This window comes from Oncorhynchus gorbuscha, linkage group LG02 (assembly GCF_021184085.1).
Source record: "Oncorhynchus gorbuscha isolate QuinsamMale2020 ecotype Even-year linkage group LG02, OgorEven_v1.0, whole genome shotgun sequence".
NCBI classification, from domain to species: domain Eukaryota; kingdom Metazoa; phylum Chordata; class Actinopteri; order Salmoniformes; family Salmonidae; genus Oncorhynchus; species Oncorhynchus gorbuscha.
In genome coordinates this window covers 111,859,037-111,873,591 of record NC_060174.1, presented here as the reverse complement: position 1 = coordinate 111,873,591, position 14,555 = coordinate 111,859,037, and the positions used below count along the sequence as shown (strand labels likewise).

The following is a 14,555-nucleotide window of genomic DNA, read 5'->3' as shown; positions in this document are numbered from 1 at the left end:
TTAGGTCTATATTTATGGACCCAGTCGTTGGGGTTAGGTCTATTATTTATGGACCCAGTCGTTGGGGTTAGGTCTATATTTATGGACCCAGTCGTTGGGGTTAGGTCTATATTTATGGACCCAGTCGTTGGGGTTAGGTCTATATTTATGGACCCAGTCGTTGGGGTTAGGTCTATATTTATGGACCCAGTCGTTGGGGTTAGGTCTATATTTATGGACCCAGTCGTTGGGGTTAGGTCTATATTTATGGACCCAGTCGTTGGGGTTAGGTCTATATTTATGGACCCAGTCGTTGGGGTTAGGTCTATATTTATGGACCCAGTCGTTGGGGTTAGGTCTATATTTATGGACCCAGTCGGTGGGGTCAGGTCTATATTTCTGGACCCAGTTATTAGGGTCAGGTCTATATTTATGGACCCAGTTATTAGGGTCAGGTCTATATTTATGGACCCAGTCGTTGGGGTTAGGTCTATATTTATGGACCCAGTCGTTGGGGTTAGGTCTATATTTATGGACCCAGTCGTTGGGGTTAGGTCTATATTTATGGACCCAGTCGTTGGGGTTAGGTCTATATTTATGGACCCAGTCGTTGGGGTTAGGTCTATATTTATGGACCCAGTCGTTGGGGTTAGGTCTATATTTATGGACCCAGTCGTTGGGGTTAGGTCTATATTTATGGACCCAGTCGTTGGGGTTAGGTCTATATTTATGGACCCAGTCGGTGGGGTCAGGTCTATATTTCTGGACCCAGTTATTAGGGTCAGGTCTATATTTATGGACCCAGACGTTGGGGTTAGGTCTATATTTATGGACCCAGTCATTGGGGTTAGGTCTATATTTATGGACCCAGTCATTGGGGTTAGGTCTATATTTATGGACGCGACCCAGTTGTTCTATATGTTCCACAGTCACGACTTCTGCAGTCAGACTAACAGCAAAGTAGCTGCATTTCCGATTGTTTAAGCAGTTTTCTATTGACATTAATTTGGATATATCCATAACAATGAGGTGTTGATGCCCGATTTTGCTGGCATAGCTAGAAAAGGTTGCCTTCTCATCAGGACACTCGACACTGTTCATTAGGAGGAGATTGCATTGCATATCGAACACTATGCTACAAGCTAGCTAAATAAAAAAAGATATCAAATGTAAAGTGTTGGTCCATGTTTCATGAGCAGAAACAAAATTGCCCAGAAATTTTCCAGACAATGAAAAATATTATTTCTCAAATTTTGGACACAAATTTGTTTCCATCCCTGTTAATGAGCATTTCTCCTTTACCAAGATTATCCCTCCACCTGACATGACAGGACATATGAAGAATCTGATTAAACAGCATGATGTTACAATAGTCTATGTCGGGGGGCTGGGGTCAGTCTGTATTATCTGGTGTAATTCTCCTGTCTTATTTGAAGTATGCTCCCTCCAAGAGGACCTGAGCCCTAGGACCATGCCTCAGGAAAACCTGTCCTAATGACTCCCTGCCCTAATGACTCCTTGCGGTCCCTAGTCCACCTGGCCGTGCTGCTGCTCCAGTTTCAACTGTTCTGCCTGCGGCTATGGAACCCTGACCTGTTCATAGCACGTGCTACCTGTCCCAGACCTGCTGTTTGTGTCTCTCTCCCTCTACCGCACCTGCTGTCTCAACCTATGAATGCTTGGCTATGAAAAGCCAAATGACATTTACTCCTAAAAAGGTACTAACCTTAAGAGGACTGGCCAGCACTCAGAGCCTGGTTCCTCTCTAGGTTTCTTCCTAGGTTCCTGTTGTTCTAGAGAGTTTTTCCTAGCCACAATGCCTCTACATCCTAATTGCTTGCTGTTTGGGGTTTGATTGATTGACAATCATTACACAGGCGCACCTTGTGCAGGGGGACAAAATGCCACTAAAATGTGCACTTTTGTCACACAACGCCACAGATGTCTCAAGTTTTGAGAGAGCGTGCAGTTGGTGTGCTTATTGCAGGAATGTCCACCAGAGCTGTTGCAAGATAATCTTAGGTTAATTTCTCTACCATAAGCCGCCTCCAACGTAATTTTAGAGAATTTGGCAGTACGTCCAACCGGCCTCAAAACCGCAGAACATGTGTAACCACGCCAACCCAAGACCTAAACATCCGGCTTCTTCATCTGCAGGATCATCTGAGACCAGCCCCCGGACAGCTGATGAAACTGTGGGTTGGCACAATCAAAGAATTTCTGCTCAAACTGTCAGAAACTGTCTCAGGGAAGCTCATATGCATGCTCGCTGTCCTTCGACGTCGTAACCGAATTCAGTGGGCAAATGCTCATAATTGGTGGCGACTAGCACGCTGGAGAAGTGTGCTCTTCACATATGAACCCGGTTTCAGCAGACAGCGTGTACAGGCAGACGGCAGACAGCGTGTACGGCGTCGTTGGGTTTGCTGATATATTTGTATTTATTATGGATCCCCATTAGTTCCTGCCAAGGCAGCAGCTACTCTTCCTGGGGGTTTATTATGGATCCCCATTTGTTCCTGCCAAGGCAGCAGCTACTCTTCCTGGGGGTTTATTATGGATCCCCATTTGTTCCTGCCAAGGCAGCAGCTACTCTTTCTGGGGTTTATTATGGATCCCCATTAATGGGTCCATGCTTATTAGTAACTGGAATAAGCAATTTCATAAATGTGTCAAGTGCAGAGTTTGTTTGCTCCTCATTACACACCAAGAGGCAAACGAAGCACTCTTCTGGTCAGGCTCCGGAGATGGGCACATCGCGCACCACTCCCTAGCATTCTTCTCCCCAATGTCCAGTCTCTTGACAACAAGGTTGATGAAATCCGAGCAAGGGTAGCATTCCAGAGAGACATCAGAGACTAACGTTCTTTGCTTCACGGAAACATGGCTCACTCGAGAGACGCTAACGGAGTCGGTGCAACCAGCTGGTTTCTTCACGCATCGCGCCGACAGAAACAACCATCTTTCTGGTAAGAAGAGGGGCGGTGGCGTATGCTTCATGGTTAACGTGACGTGATCATAACAACATACAGGAACTCAAGTCCTTCTGTTCACCTGACTTAGAATTCCTCACAATCAAATGTCGACTGCATTATCTACCAAGGGAATTCTCTTCGATTATAATCACAGCCGTATATATTCCCCCCCAAGCAGACACGTCGATGGCCCTGAACAAACTTTATTTGACTCTTTGCAAACTGGAAACCACATATCCTAAGGCTGCATTCATTGTAGCTGGGGATTTTAACAAGGCTAATCTGAAAACAACACTCCCTAAATTGTATCAGCATATCGATTGCGCAACCAGGGCTGGTAAAACCCTGGATCATTGCTATTCTAACTTCCATGACGCATATAAGGCCCTCCCCCGCCCTCCTTTCAGAAAAGCTGACCACGACTCCATTTTGTTGCTCCCTGCCTACAGACAGAAACTAAAACAAGAAGCTCCCACGCTCAGGTCTGTTCAACGCTGGTCCGACCAATCTGATTCCACGCTTCAAAACTGCTTCGATCAGGTGGATTGGGAAATGTTCCGCATTGCTTCCAACAACAACATTGACGAATACACTGATTTGGTGAGCGAGTTCATCAGAAAGTGCATTGATGGTGTCGTTCCCATAGCAACGATTAAAACATTCCCAAACCAGAAACCGTGGATTGATGGCAGCATTCGCGTGAAACCGAAAGCGCGAATCACTGCTTTTAACCAGGGCAAGGTTACCGGAAACATGACCGAATACAAACAGTGTAGCTATTCCCTCCGCAAGACAATCAAACAAGCTAAGCGTCAGTATAGAGACAAAGTAGAGTCGCAATTCAATGGCTCAGACACAAGAGGTATGTGGCATGGTCTACAGTCAATCACGGATTACAAAAAGAAAACCAGCCCCGTCACGGACCAGGATGTCTTGCTCCCAGACAGACTAAATAACTTCTTTGCCTGCTTTGAGGACAATACAGTGCCACTGACACGGCCCGCAACCAAATCCTGCGGACTCTCCTTCACTGCAGCTGACGTGAGTAAAACATTTAAACGTGTTAACCCTCACAAGGCTGCAGGCCCAGACGGCATCCCCAGCCACGTCCTGAGAGCATGCGCAGACCAGCTGGCTGGTGTGTTTATGGACATATTCAATCAATCCTTATCCCATGCTGCTGTTCCCACATGCTTCAAAAGGGCCACCATTGTCCTTGTTCCCAAGAAAGCTAAGGTAACTGAGCTAAACGACTACCGCCCCATAGCACTTACTTCCGTCATCATGAAGTGCTTTGAGAGACTAGTCAAGGACCATATCACCTCCACCCTACCTGACACCCTAGACCCACTCCAATTTTCTTACCGCCCAAATAGGTCCACAGACGATGCAACCACACTGCACACTGCCCTAACCCATCTGGACAAGAGGAATACCTATGTGAGAATGCTGTTCATTGACTACAGCTCAGCATTTAACACCATAGTAGCCTCCAAACTCGTCATCAAGCTCGAGACCCTGGGTCTCGACCCCGCCCTGTGCAACTGGGTATTGGACTTCCTGACGGGCCGCCCCCAGGTGGTGAGGGTAGGTAACAACATCTCCACCCCGCTGATCCTCAACACTGGGGCCCCACAAGGGTGGGTTCTGAGCCCTCTCCTGTACTCCCTGTTCAACCACGACTGCGTGGCCATGCACGCCTCCAACTCAATCATCAAGTTTGCGGACGACACTACAGTGGTAGGCTTGATTACCAACAACGACGAGACTGCCTACAGGGAGGAGGTGAGGGCCCTCGGAGTGTGGTGTCAGGAAAATAACCTCACACTCAACGTCAACAAAACAAAGGAGATGATTGTGGACTTCAGGAAACAGCAGAGGGAGCACCCCCATATCCACATCGACGGGACAGTAGTGGAGAGGGTAGTAAGTTAAGTTCTTCGTCGTACACATCACGGACAGGAGGCTGAAGAAATTAGACTTGTCACCAAAAGCACTCACAAACTTCTACAGATGCACAATCGAGAGCATCCTGTCGGGCTGTATCACCGCCTGGTACGGCAACTGTTCCGCCCACAACCGTAAGGCTCTCCAGAGGGTAGTGAGGTCTGCAGGACACCTACACCACCCGATGTCACAAGAAGGCCATAAAGATCATCAAGGACAACAACCACCCGAGCCACTGCCTGTTCACCCCTCATCCAGAAGGCGAGATCAGTACAGGTGCATCAAAGCAGGATCCGAGAGACTGAAAAACAGCTTCCATCTCAAGGCCATCAGACTGTTAAACAGCCACCACTAACATTGAGTGGCTGTTGCCAACACACTGACTCAATTCCAGCCACTTTAATAATGGGAATTGATGGAAATTGATGTAAAATATATCACTAGCCACTTTAAACAATGCTACCTAATATGTTTACATACCCTACATTATTCATCTCATATGTATATACTGTACTCGATATCATCTACTGCATCCTTATGTAATACATGTATCACTAGCCACTTTAACTATGCCACTTTGTTTACATACTCATATGTATATACTGTACTCGATACCATCTACTGCATCTTGCCTATGCCGTTCTGTACCATCACTCATTCAAATATCTTGGTACATATTCTTTATCCCTTTACACTTGTGTGTATAAGGTAGTAGTTTGGAATTGTTAGGTTACTCATTGGTTATTACTGCATTGTCGGAACTAGAAGCACAAGCATTTCGCTACACTCGCATTAACATCTGCTAACCATGTGTATGTGACAAATAAATTTGATTTGAATTGTATTCGGCGCATGTAACTAATAACATTAGATTTTTCAACGCAGCCTTAAAATGCGTGGACAGAGGCCAGGAGCCAAGCTGATTTGGCTGGACTCCGTCATTCCTGTAGAGTATCTTCTGTTTCCAGAAGGTGTCAAAGTTATCAATAAAAGTGACTCCAGCAGAGCTACAGTCTTTTAGCCAGATGGGTAATGCCAGTAGCCTGCTGAAGTGTTCACACCTGAACGGCGATGGTACTGGACCTGAAATGACTGGCCATTGTTTTGAGTATTTTAATGCTAAAATCAGTTCCTTAAAATCCATTTTCCAGATGTTCCGAGCTAGCCCTCCTGATGTCTTTTGACCCCACATGGACTACGACAGTGTCAGCTCCCGGCATCTGTGGCAGAACCGTAGGAAGCAGCCTTGTTTTGTCCTGTACTTGTGCTCCTGTGTAGAACAGTCTGAAGCAGCCTCGTTATGTCCTGTACTTGTGTTCCTGTGGTAGAACAGTCAGAAGCAGCCTTGTTATGTCCTGTACTCGTGCACAGGGTTTTTGCCTTGGAGACCGAGATGTTTCTCACCATAGAGCTGCCTATGATGACAGCTGGTGATGTTGAATCGACAGGTCTCTCAGGCAACCTCACGGTCTGATGAGGGTGGGAGCTCCGAGAATCTGAACCCGAGGTAGAAGCCACCGGAGAGGGACAGAACAGAGGACGAAGATGAAGGCACAGGTACCTCCAGATCAGATCTTGAATGAGAAGCCCCCAGGGCGGCAAAGCCGTTTCTGGTCTGTGTCAGGTCCGGGCTCAACATCTTCAAGGACACCCCTGTTGCAAGAGAACACTTTCTTCGACTTCCACTGCGAGTGACGCATCTCCATGGCTGGTTGGGTCGGGGACAGCGCCGTTCTCCAGGGAAGGGGAAGAACCTGTCGGAGATGGAACCCTGCTCAGCACCGGCCAGTCAGCTGTGGAGAGCCGACACGCTGGCGACACTTCCAGACCAGAGTGGAATCTGGCTACTGGGGTGGAAGAAAAAGTAGGCGGGCGTGGACTCCCCAGTAGCTAGTGTAGGTTTGCTACATGCTTGCTAAGAGTAGCCACTTCACCACCCTGTAGTCCTCCACAAGCAAGCAGTTGCTACATTGAAAGTCAGTGCGGTCCACATTGTCCTGGAACAAAGCAAACAGCTCCTGCAGTGCTGGAAACGTTCGATAGCGACCTGCATTTTAGACCGCCGAGCCAAATAGGCTAGCTGGGCTTCCATGTGCAGAATCTGGCAGGATCCCGGGACAGACAGCAGTGCTCACAGCAACTAAGCCCAACAGAGCTGCAGGATCCTGGGACAGACAGCAGTGCTCACAGCAACTAAGCCCAACAGAGCTGCAGGATCCTGGGACAGACAGCAGCGCTCACAGCAATTAAGCCCAACAGAGCTGTAGGATCCCGGGACAGACTGCAGCGCTCACAGCAACTAAGCCCAACAGAGCTGCAGGATCCCGGGACAGACTGCAGCGCTCACAGCAACTAAGCCCAACAGAGCTGCAGGATCCCGGGACAGACTGCAGCGCTCACAGCAACTAAGCCCAACAGAGCTGCAGGATCCCGGGACAGACAGCAGCGCTCACAGCAACTAAGCCCAACAGAGCTGCAGGATCCCGGGACAGACTGCAGCGCTCACAGCAACTAAGCCCAACAGAGCTGTAGGATCCCGGGACAGACAGCAGCGCTCACAGCAACTAAGCCCAACAGAGCTGTAGGATCCCGGGACAGACTGCAGCGCTCACAGCAACTAAGCCCAACAGAGCTGCAGGATCCCGGGACAGACTGCAGCGCTCACAGCAACTAAGCCCAACAGAGCTGCAGGATCCCGGGACAGACTGCAGCGCTCACAGCAACTAAGCCTAACAGAGCTGCAGGATCCCGGGACAGACTGCAGCGCTCACAGCAACTAAGCCCAACAGAGCTGCAGGATCCCGGGACAGACTGCAGCGCTCACAGCAACTAAGCCCAACAGAGCTGTAGGATCCCGGGACAGACAGCAGCGCTCACAGCAACTAAGCCCAACAGAGCTGTAGGATCCCGGGACAGACTGCAGCGCTCACAGCAACTAAGCCCAACAGAGCTGCAGGATCCCGGGACAGACTGCAGCGCTCACAGCAACTAAGCCCAACAGAGCTGCAGGATCCCGGGACAGACTGCAGCGCTCACAGCAACTAAGCCCAACAGAGCTGCAGGATCCCGGGACAGACTGCAGCGCTCACAGCAACTAAGCCCAACAGAGCTGTAGGATCCCGGGACAGACTGCAGCGCTCACAGCAACTAAGCCCAACAGAGCTGCAGGATCCCGGACAGACTGCAGCGCTCACAGCAACTAAGCCCAACAGAGCTGCAGGATCCCGGGACAGACTGCAGCGCTCACAGCAACTAAGCCCAACAGAGCTGTAGGATCCCGGGACAGACTGCAGCGCTCACAGCAACTAAGCCCAACAGAGCTGCAGGATCCCGGGACAGACTGCAGCGCTCACAGCAACTAAGCCCAACAGAGCTGCAGGATCCCGGGACAGACTGCAGCGCTCACAGCAACTAAGCCCAACAGAGCTGCAGGATCCCGGGACAGACTGCAGCGCTCACAGCAACTAAGCCCAACAGAGCTGCAGGATCCCGGGACAGACAGCAGCGCTCACAGCAACTAAGCCCAACAGAGCTGCAGGATCCCGGGACAGACTGCAGCGCTCACAGCAACTAAGCCCAACAGAGCTGTAGGATCCCGGGACAGACAGCAGCGCTCACAGCAACTAAGCCCAACAGAGCTGTAGGATCCCGGGACAGACTGCAGCGCTCACAGCAACTAAGCCCAACAGAGCTGCAGGATCCCGGGACAGACTGCAGCGCTCACAGCAACTAAGCCCAACAGGAGCTGCAGGATCCCCAACAGAGCTGCAGACTGGGACAGACTGCAGCGCTCACAGCAACTAAGCCCAACAGAGCTGCAGGATCCCGGGACAGACTGCAGCGCTCACAGCAACTAAGCCCAACAGAGCTGCAGGATCCCGGGACAGACTGCAGCGCTCACAGCAACTAAGCCCAACAGAGCTGTAGGATCCCGGGACAGACAGCAGCGCTCACAGCAACTAAGCCCAACAGAGCTGTAGGATCCCGGGACAGACTGCAGCGCTCACAGCAACTAAGCCCAACAGAGCTGCAGGATCCCGGGACAGACTGCAGCGCTCACAGCAACTAAGCCCAACAGAGCTGCAGGATCCCGGGACAGACTGCAGCGCTCACAGCAACTAAGCCCAACAGAGCTGCAGGATCCCGGGACAGACTGCAGCGCTCACAGCAACTAAGCCCAACAGAGCTGCAGGATCCCGGGACAGACTGCAGCGCTCACAGCAACTAAGCCCAACAGAGCTGTAGGATCCTGGGACAGACTGCAGCGCTCACAGCAACTAAGCCCAACAGAGCTGCAGGATCCCGGGACAGACTGCAGCGCTCACAGCAACTAAGCCCAACAGAGCTGCAGGATCCCGGGACAGACTGCAGCGCTCACAGCAACTAAGCCCAACAGAGCTGCAGGATCCCGGGACAGACTGCAGCGCTCACAGCAACTAAGCCCAACAGAGCTGCAGGATCCCGGGACAGACTGCAGCGCTCACAGCAACTAAGCCCAACAGAGCTGCAGGATCCCGGGACAGACAGCAGCGCTCACAGCAACTAAGCCCAACAGAGCTGCAGGATCCCGGGACAGACTGCAGCGCTCACAGCAACTAAGCCCAACAGAGCTGCAGGATCCCGGGACAGACTGCAGCGCTCACAGCAACTAAGCCCAACAGAGCTGCAGGATCCCGGGACAGACTGCAGCGCTCACAGCAACTAAGCCCAACAGAGCTGCAGGATCCCGGGACAGACTGCAGCGCTCACAGCAACTAAGCCCAACAGAGCTGCAGGATCCCGGGACAGACTGCAGCGCTCACAGCAACTAAGCCCAACAGAGCTGCAGGATCCCGGGACAGACTGCAGCGCTCACAGCAACTAAGCCCAACAGAGCTGCAGGATCCCGGGACAGACTGCAGCGCTCACAGCAACTAAGCCCAACAGAGCTGCAGGATCCCGGGACAGACTGCAGCGCTCACAGCAACTAAGCCCAACAGAGCTGCAGGATCCCGGGACAGACTGCAGCGCTCACAGCAACTAAGCCCAACAGAGCTGCAGGATCCCGGGACAGACTGCAGCGCTCACAGCAACTAAGCCCAACAGAGCTGTAGGATCCCGGGACAGACAGCAGCGCTCACAGCAACTAAGCCCAACAGAGCTGCAGGATCCCGGGACAGACTGCAGCGCTCACAGCAACTAAGCCCAACAGAGCTGCAGGATCCCGGGACAGACTGCAGCGCTCACAGCAACTAAGCCCAACAGAGCTGCAGGATCCCGGGACAGACTGCAGCGCTCACAGCAACTAAGCCCAACAGAGCTGCAGGATCCCGGGACAGACTGCAGCGCTCACAGCAACTAAGCCCAACAGAGCTGTAGGATCCCGGGACAGACTGCAGCGCTCACAGCAACTAAGCCCAACAGAGCTGCAGGATCCCGGGACAGACTGCAGCGCTCACAGCAACTAAGCCCAACAGAGCTGTAGGATCCCGGGACAGACTGCAGCGCTCACAGCAACTAAGCCCAACAGAGCTGCAGGATCCCGGGACAGACTGCAGCGCTCACAGCAACTAAGCCCAACAGAGCTGTAGGATCCCGGGACAGACTGCAGCGCTCACAGCAACTAAGCCCAACAGAGCTGCAGGATCCCGGGACAGACTGCAGCGCTCACAGCAACTAAGCCCAACAGAGCTGCAGGATCCCGGGACAGACTGCAGCGCTCACAGCAACTAAGCCCAACAGAGCTGTAGGATCCAACAAAAAAGTATATAAAAACACTGTCAGCTTTATGAAACAATAAACCACAGTCTCTCGTTCAGCTTTCAGCGTTTCAACAGCGTTCAACAACATTCAGTGTATTAGATGCAAACCTGCCAATATGCCAACCAAATTAAAAACTACCAGTGTAGTTAGATGCAAACCTGCCAACCAAATTAAAAACTACCAGTTGCTAAAAACAGCTGGTTGAAGTACATGGGAGGATTTGACAGCATAGCACCACTTACATCATGACTGCAACAGTAGGGACCAGAGAAATGTTCATCACAATATTAGCATTATGTCATCAGATGCTCCAAATAAACATGTCTCTGCAAAATCAAATCAATGCCAGCTAATTATCTAAGCTAGCTAAGTTTTTTTCTTAATTTAACCTTATTCAACACCAGTATAGAACCTACCTTTTATTTATTTTTTTAAACATGTAATTTTCCATTTGTTTAAATTGTTCTTAAAACTACATTGTTGGTTAAGGTCTTGTAAGTAAGCATTTCACTGTGAGGTCTACTACACCTGTTGTATTCAGCATTTCACTGTGAGGTCTACTACACCTGTTGTATTCAGCATTTCACTGTGAGGTCTACTACACCTGTTGTATTCAGCATTTCACTGTGAGGTCTACTACACCTGTTGTATTCAGCATTTCACTGTGAGGTCTACTACACCTGTTGTATTCAGCATTTCACTGTGAGGTCTACTACACCTGTTGTATTCAGCATTTCACTGTGAGGTCTACTACACCTGTTGTATTCAGCATTTCACTGTGAGGTCTACTACACCTGTTGTATTCAGCATTTCACTGTGAGGTCTACTACACCTGTTGTATTCAGCATTTCACTGTGAGGTCTACTACACCTGTTGTATTCAGCATTTCACTGTGAGGTCTACTACACCTGTTGTATTCAGTGCATGTGACAAATACAATTTGATGTGAAACACTGCACCCTGTCTCCAACCCCAGTATAGAACCATCACCCACCTGAAACACTGCACCCTGTCTCCAACCCCAGTATAGAACCATCACCCACCTGAAACACTGCACCCTGTCTCCAACCCCAGTATAGAACCATCACCCACCTGAAACACTGCACCCTGTCTCCAACCCCAGTATAGAACCATCACCCACCTGAAACACTGCACCCTGTCTCCAACCCCAGTATAGAACCATCACCCACCTGAAACACTGCACCCTGTCTCCAACCCCAGTATAGAACCATCACCCACCTGAAACACTGCACCCTGTCTCCAACCCCAGTATAGAACCATCACCCACCTGAAACACAGCACCCTGTCTCCAACACCAGTATAGAACCATCACCTACCTGAAACACTGCACCCTGTCTCCAACCCCAGTATAGAACCATCACCTACCTGAAACACTGCACCCGGTCTCCAACGCCAGTATAGAACCACCCTGCCCTCGCCAGACTGCGCTCCGTTACCCCCAATGACGGAAACCGGGCGAAGGTGGAGATACGGAACAGTTCTGAGGGGAAAAAACATTACCATTGTAAATTTATTAATAACAACATTATCACTATTGCACTTTCAAATCATTTTTTTTTTCTAACAATACTTTGAGAGCAAAATGCTTTAAATGTGTACACTACTTTGAGGTAGTGTGTGTGAAGTGTTTGTATCAGTCAAAAGTTTGGACACCTACTCATTCAAGGGTTTTTCTTTATTTTACTATTTTCTATTATTACATAATAATAATGAAGACATCAGAACTATGAAATAACACATATGGAATCATGTAGCAACCAAAAAAAAGTGTTTAAAAAATCAAAATAGATTTTAGATTCTTCAAAATAGCCACCCTTTGCCTTGATAACAGGTTTGCCCACTCTTGACATTGTCAACCAGCTTCACCTGGAATACTTTTCCAACAGTCTTGAAGGAGTTCCCACATATGCTGAACACTTGTTGGATGCTTTTCCTTCACTCTGCGGGCCGACTCATCCCAAACCATCTCAATTGGGATGAGGTCGGGGGATTGTGGCGGCCAGGTCATCTGACGCAACACTCCATCACTCTCCTTCTTGATCAAATAGCCCTTACACAGCCTGGAGGTGTGTTGGGTGATTGCCCTGTTGAAAAGCAAATGATTGTCCCACTAAGTCCAAACCAGATGGGATGGCGTATTGCTGCAGAATGCTGTGGTAGCCATGCTGGTTAAGTGTGCATTGAATTCTAAAATAAATCACAGACAGTGTCACCAGCAAAGCAACCCCACACCATCACACCTCCTCCTCCATGCTTCACAGTGAGAACCACATATGCGGAGATCATCCGTTCACCTACTCTGCGTCTCACAAAAGACACGGCGGTTGGAACCAATCAAGTTTCTTCTTCTTATTTGTGTCCTTCAGTAGTGGTTTCTTTGCAGCATTTCGACCATGAAGGCCTGAGGTGGAGTTAACTCCAATGATCTTATCCTCTGCACCGTTCCTGTGGTGGTCCTCATGAGAGCCAATTTCATCATAGCACTTGATGGTTTTTGGAACTTCACTTGAAGAAACATTCAAAGTTCTTGATATTTTGCATATTGACTGATCTTCATGTCTTAAAGTAATGATGGACTGTTGTTTCTTTGCTTATCTGAGCAGTTCTTGCCATAATATGGACTTTGTATTTTACCAAATGAGGCTATCTTCTGTATACCACCACTACCTTGCCACAACACAACCGATTGGCTGAAAAAGAAACGACATTCCACAAAGGTTCTTTCAACTTGGCACACTTGTTAATTGAAATCCATTCCATCTACCTCATGAAGCTGGTTGAGAGAATGCCAAGAGTGTGAAAAGTTGTCATCAAGGCAAAGGGTGGCTACTTTGAAAAATCTCAAATAAATAAAAAATAAAAAAATTTATAGACAAGGGATCGGGATACTTTCCGAATGCACTGTAAAATGCGTATGAGGTGTAAAGTGTGTGTAAAATGTGTATCAGGTGTAAAGTGTGTGTAAAATGTGTATCAGGTGTAAAGTGTGTGTATATAATGTGTATCAGGTCTAAAGTGTGTGTGTGTGTATATAATGTGTATCAGGTGTAAAGTGTATATGTGTGTATATAATGTGTATCAGGTGTAAAGTGTATATGTGTATATAATGTGTATCAGGTGTAAAGTGTGTATGTGTATCAGGTGTAAAGTGTGTATGTGTATATAATGTGTATCAGGTGTAAAGTGTGTGTGTGTATATAATGTGTATCAGGTGTAAAGTGTGTGTGTGTATATAATGTGTATCAGGTGTAAAGTGTGTGTGTGTATATAATGTGTATCAGGTGTAAAGTGTGTGTGTGTGTATAATGTGTATCAGGTGTAAAGTGTGTGTGTGTATATAATATGTATCAGGTGTAAAGTGTGTGTGTGTATATAATGTGTATCAGGTGTAAAGTGTGTATCAGGTGTAAAGTGTGTGTGTGTGTATAATGTGTATCAGGTGTAAAGTGTGTGTGTGTATAATGTGTATCAGGTGTAAAGTGTGTGTGTGTGTATAATGTGTATCAGGTGTAAAGTGTGTGTGTGTGTATAATGTGTATCAGGTGTAAAGTGTGTGTGTGTATATAATGTGTATCAGGTGTAAAGTGTGTGTGTGTATATAATGTGTATCAGGTGTAAAGTGTGTGTGTGTGTGTATAATGTGTATCAGGTGTAAAGTGTGTGTGTGTGTGTATATAATGTGTATCAGGTGTAAAGTGTGTGTGTGTGTATATAATGTGTATCAGGTGTAAAGTGTGTGTGTGTGTGTATAATGTGTATCAGGTGTAAAGTGTGTATGTGTATATAATGTGTATCAGGTGTAAAGTGTGTGTGTGTGTGTATATAATGTGTATCAGGTGTAAAGTGTGTGTGTGTATATAATGTGTATCAGGTGTAAAGTGTGTGTGTGTG

The 14,555-nt window shown here is 48.4% G+C and overlaps 1 protein-coding gene across 4 annotated transcripts in view; it reads right to left on the bottom strand.

Moving 5' to 3' along the window:
• Positions 1-14,555, bottom strand: part of LOC124015734 (inhibitor of apoptosis protein-like) — a 90,502-nt gene that overhangs the window by 59,923 nt on the left and 16,024 nt on the right. For all 4 annotated transcript variants that reach the window (XM_046331172.1, XM_046331198.1, XM_046331190.1 and 1 more), the window contains one exon: positions 12,030-12,144. In XM_046331172.1, coding sequence (XP_046187128.1) covers positions 12,030-12,144 — 115 coding nt within the window. The remainder of the gene's footprint in view (positions 1-12,029; positions 12,145-14,555) is intronic.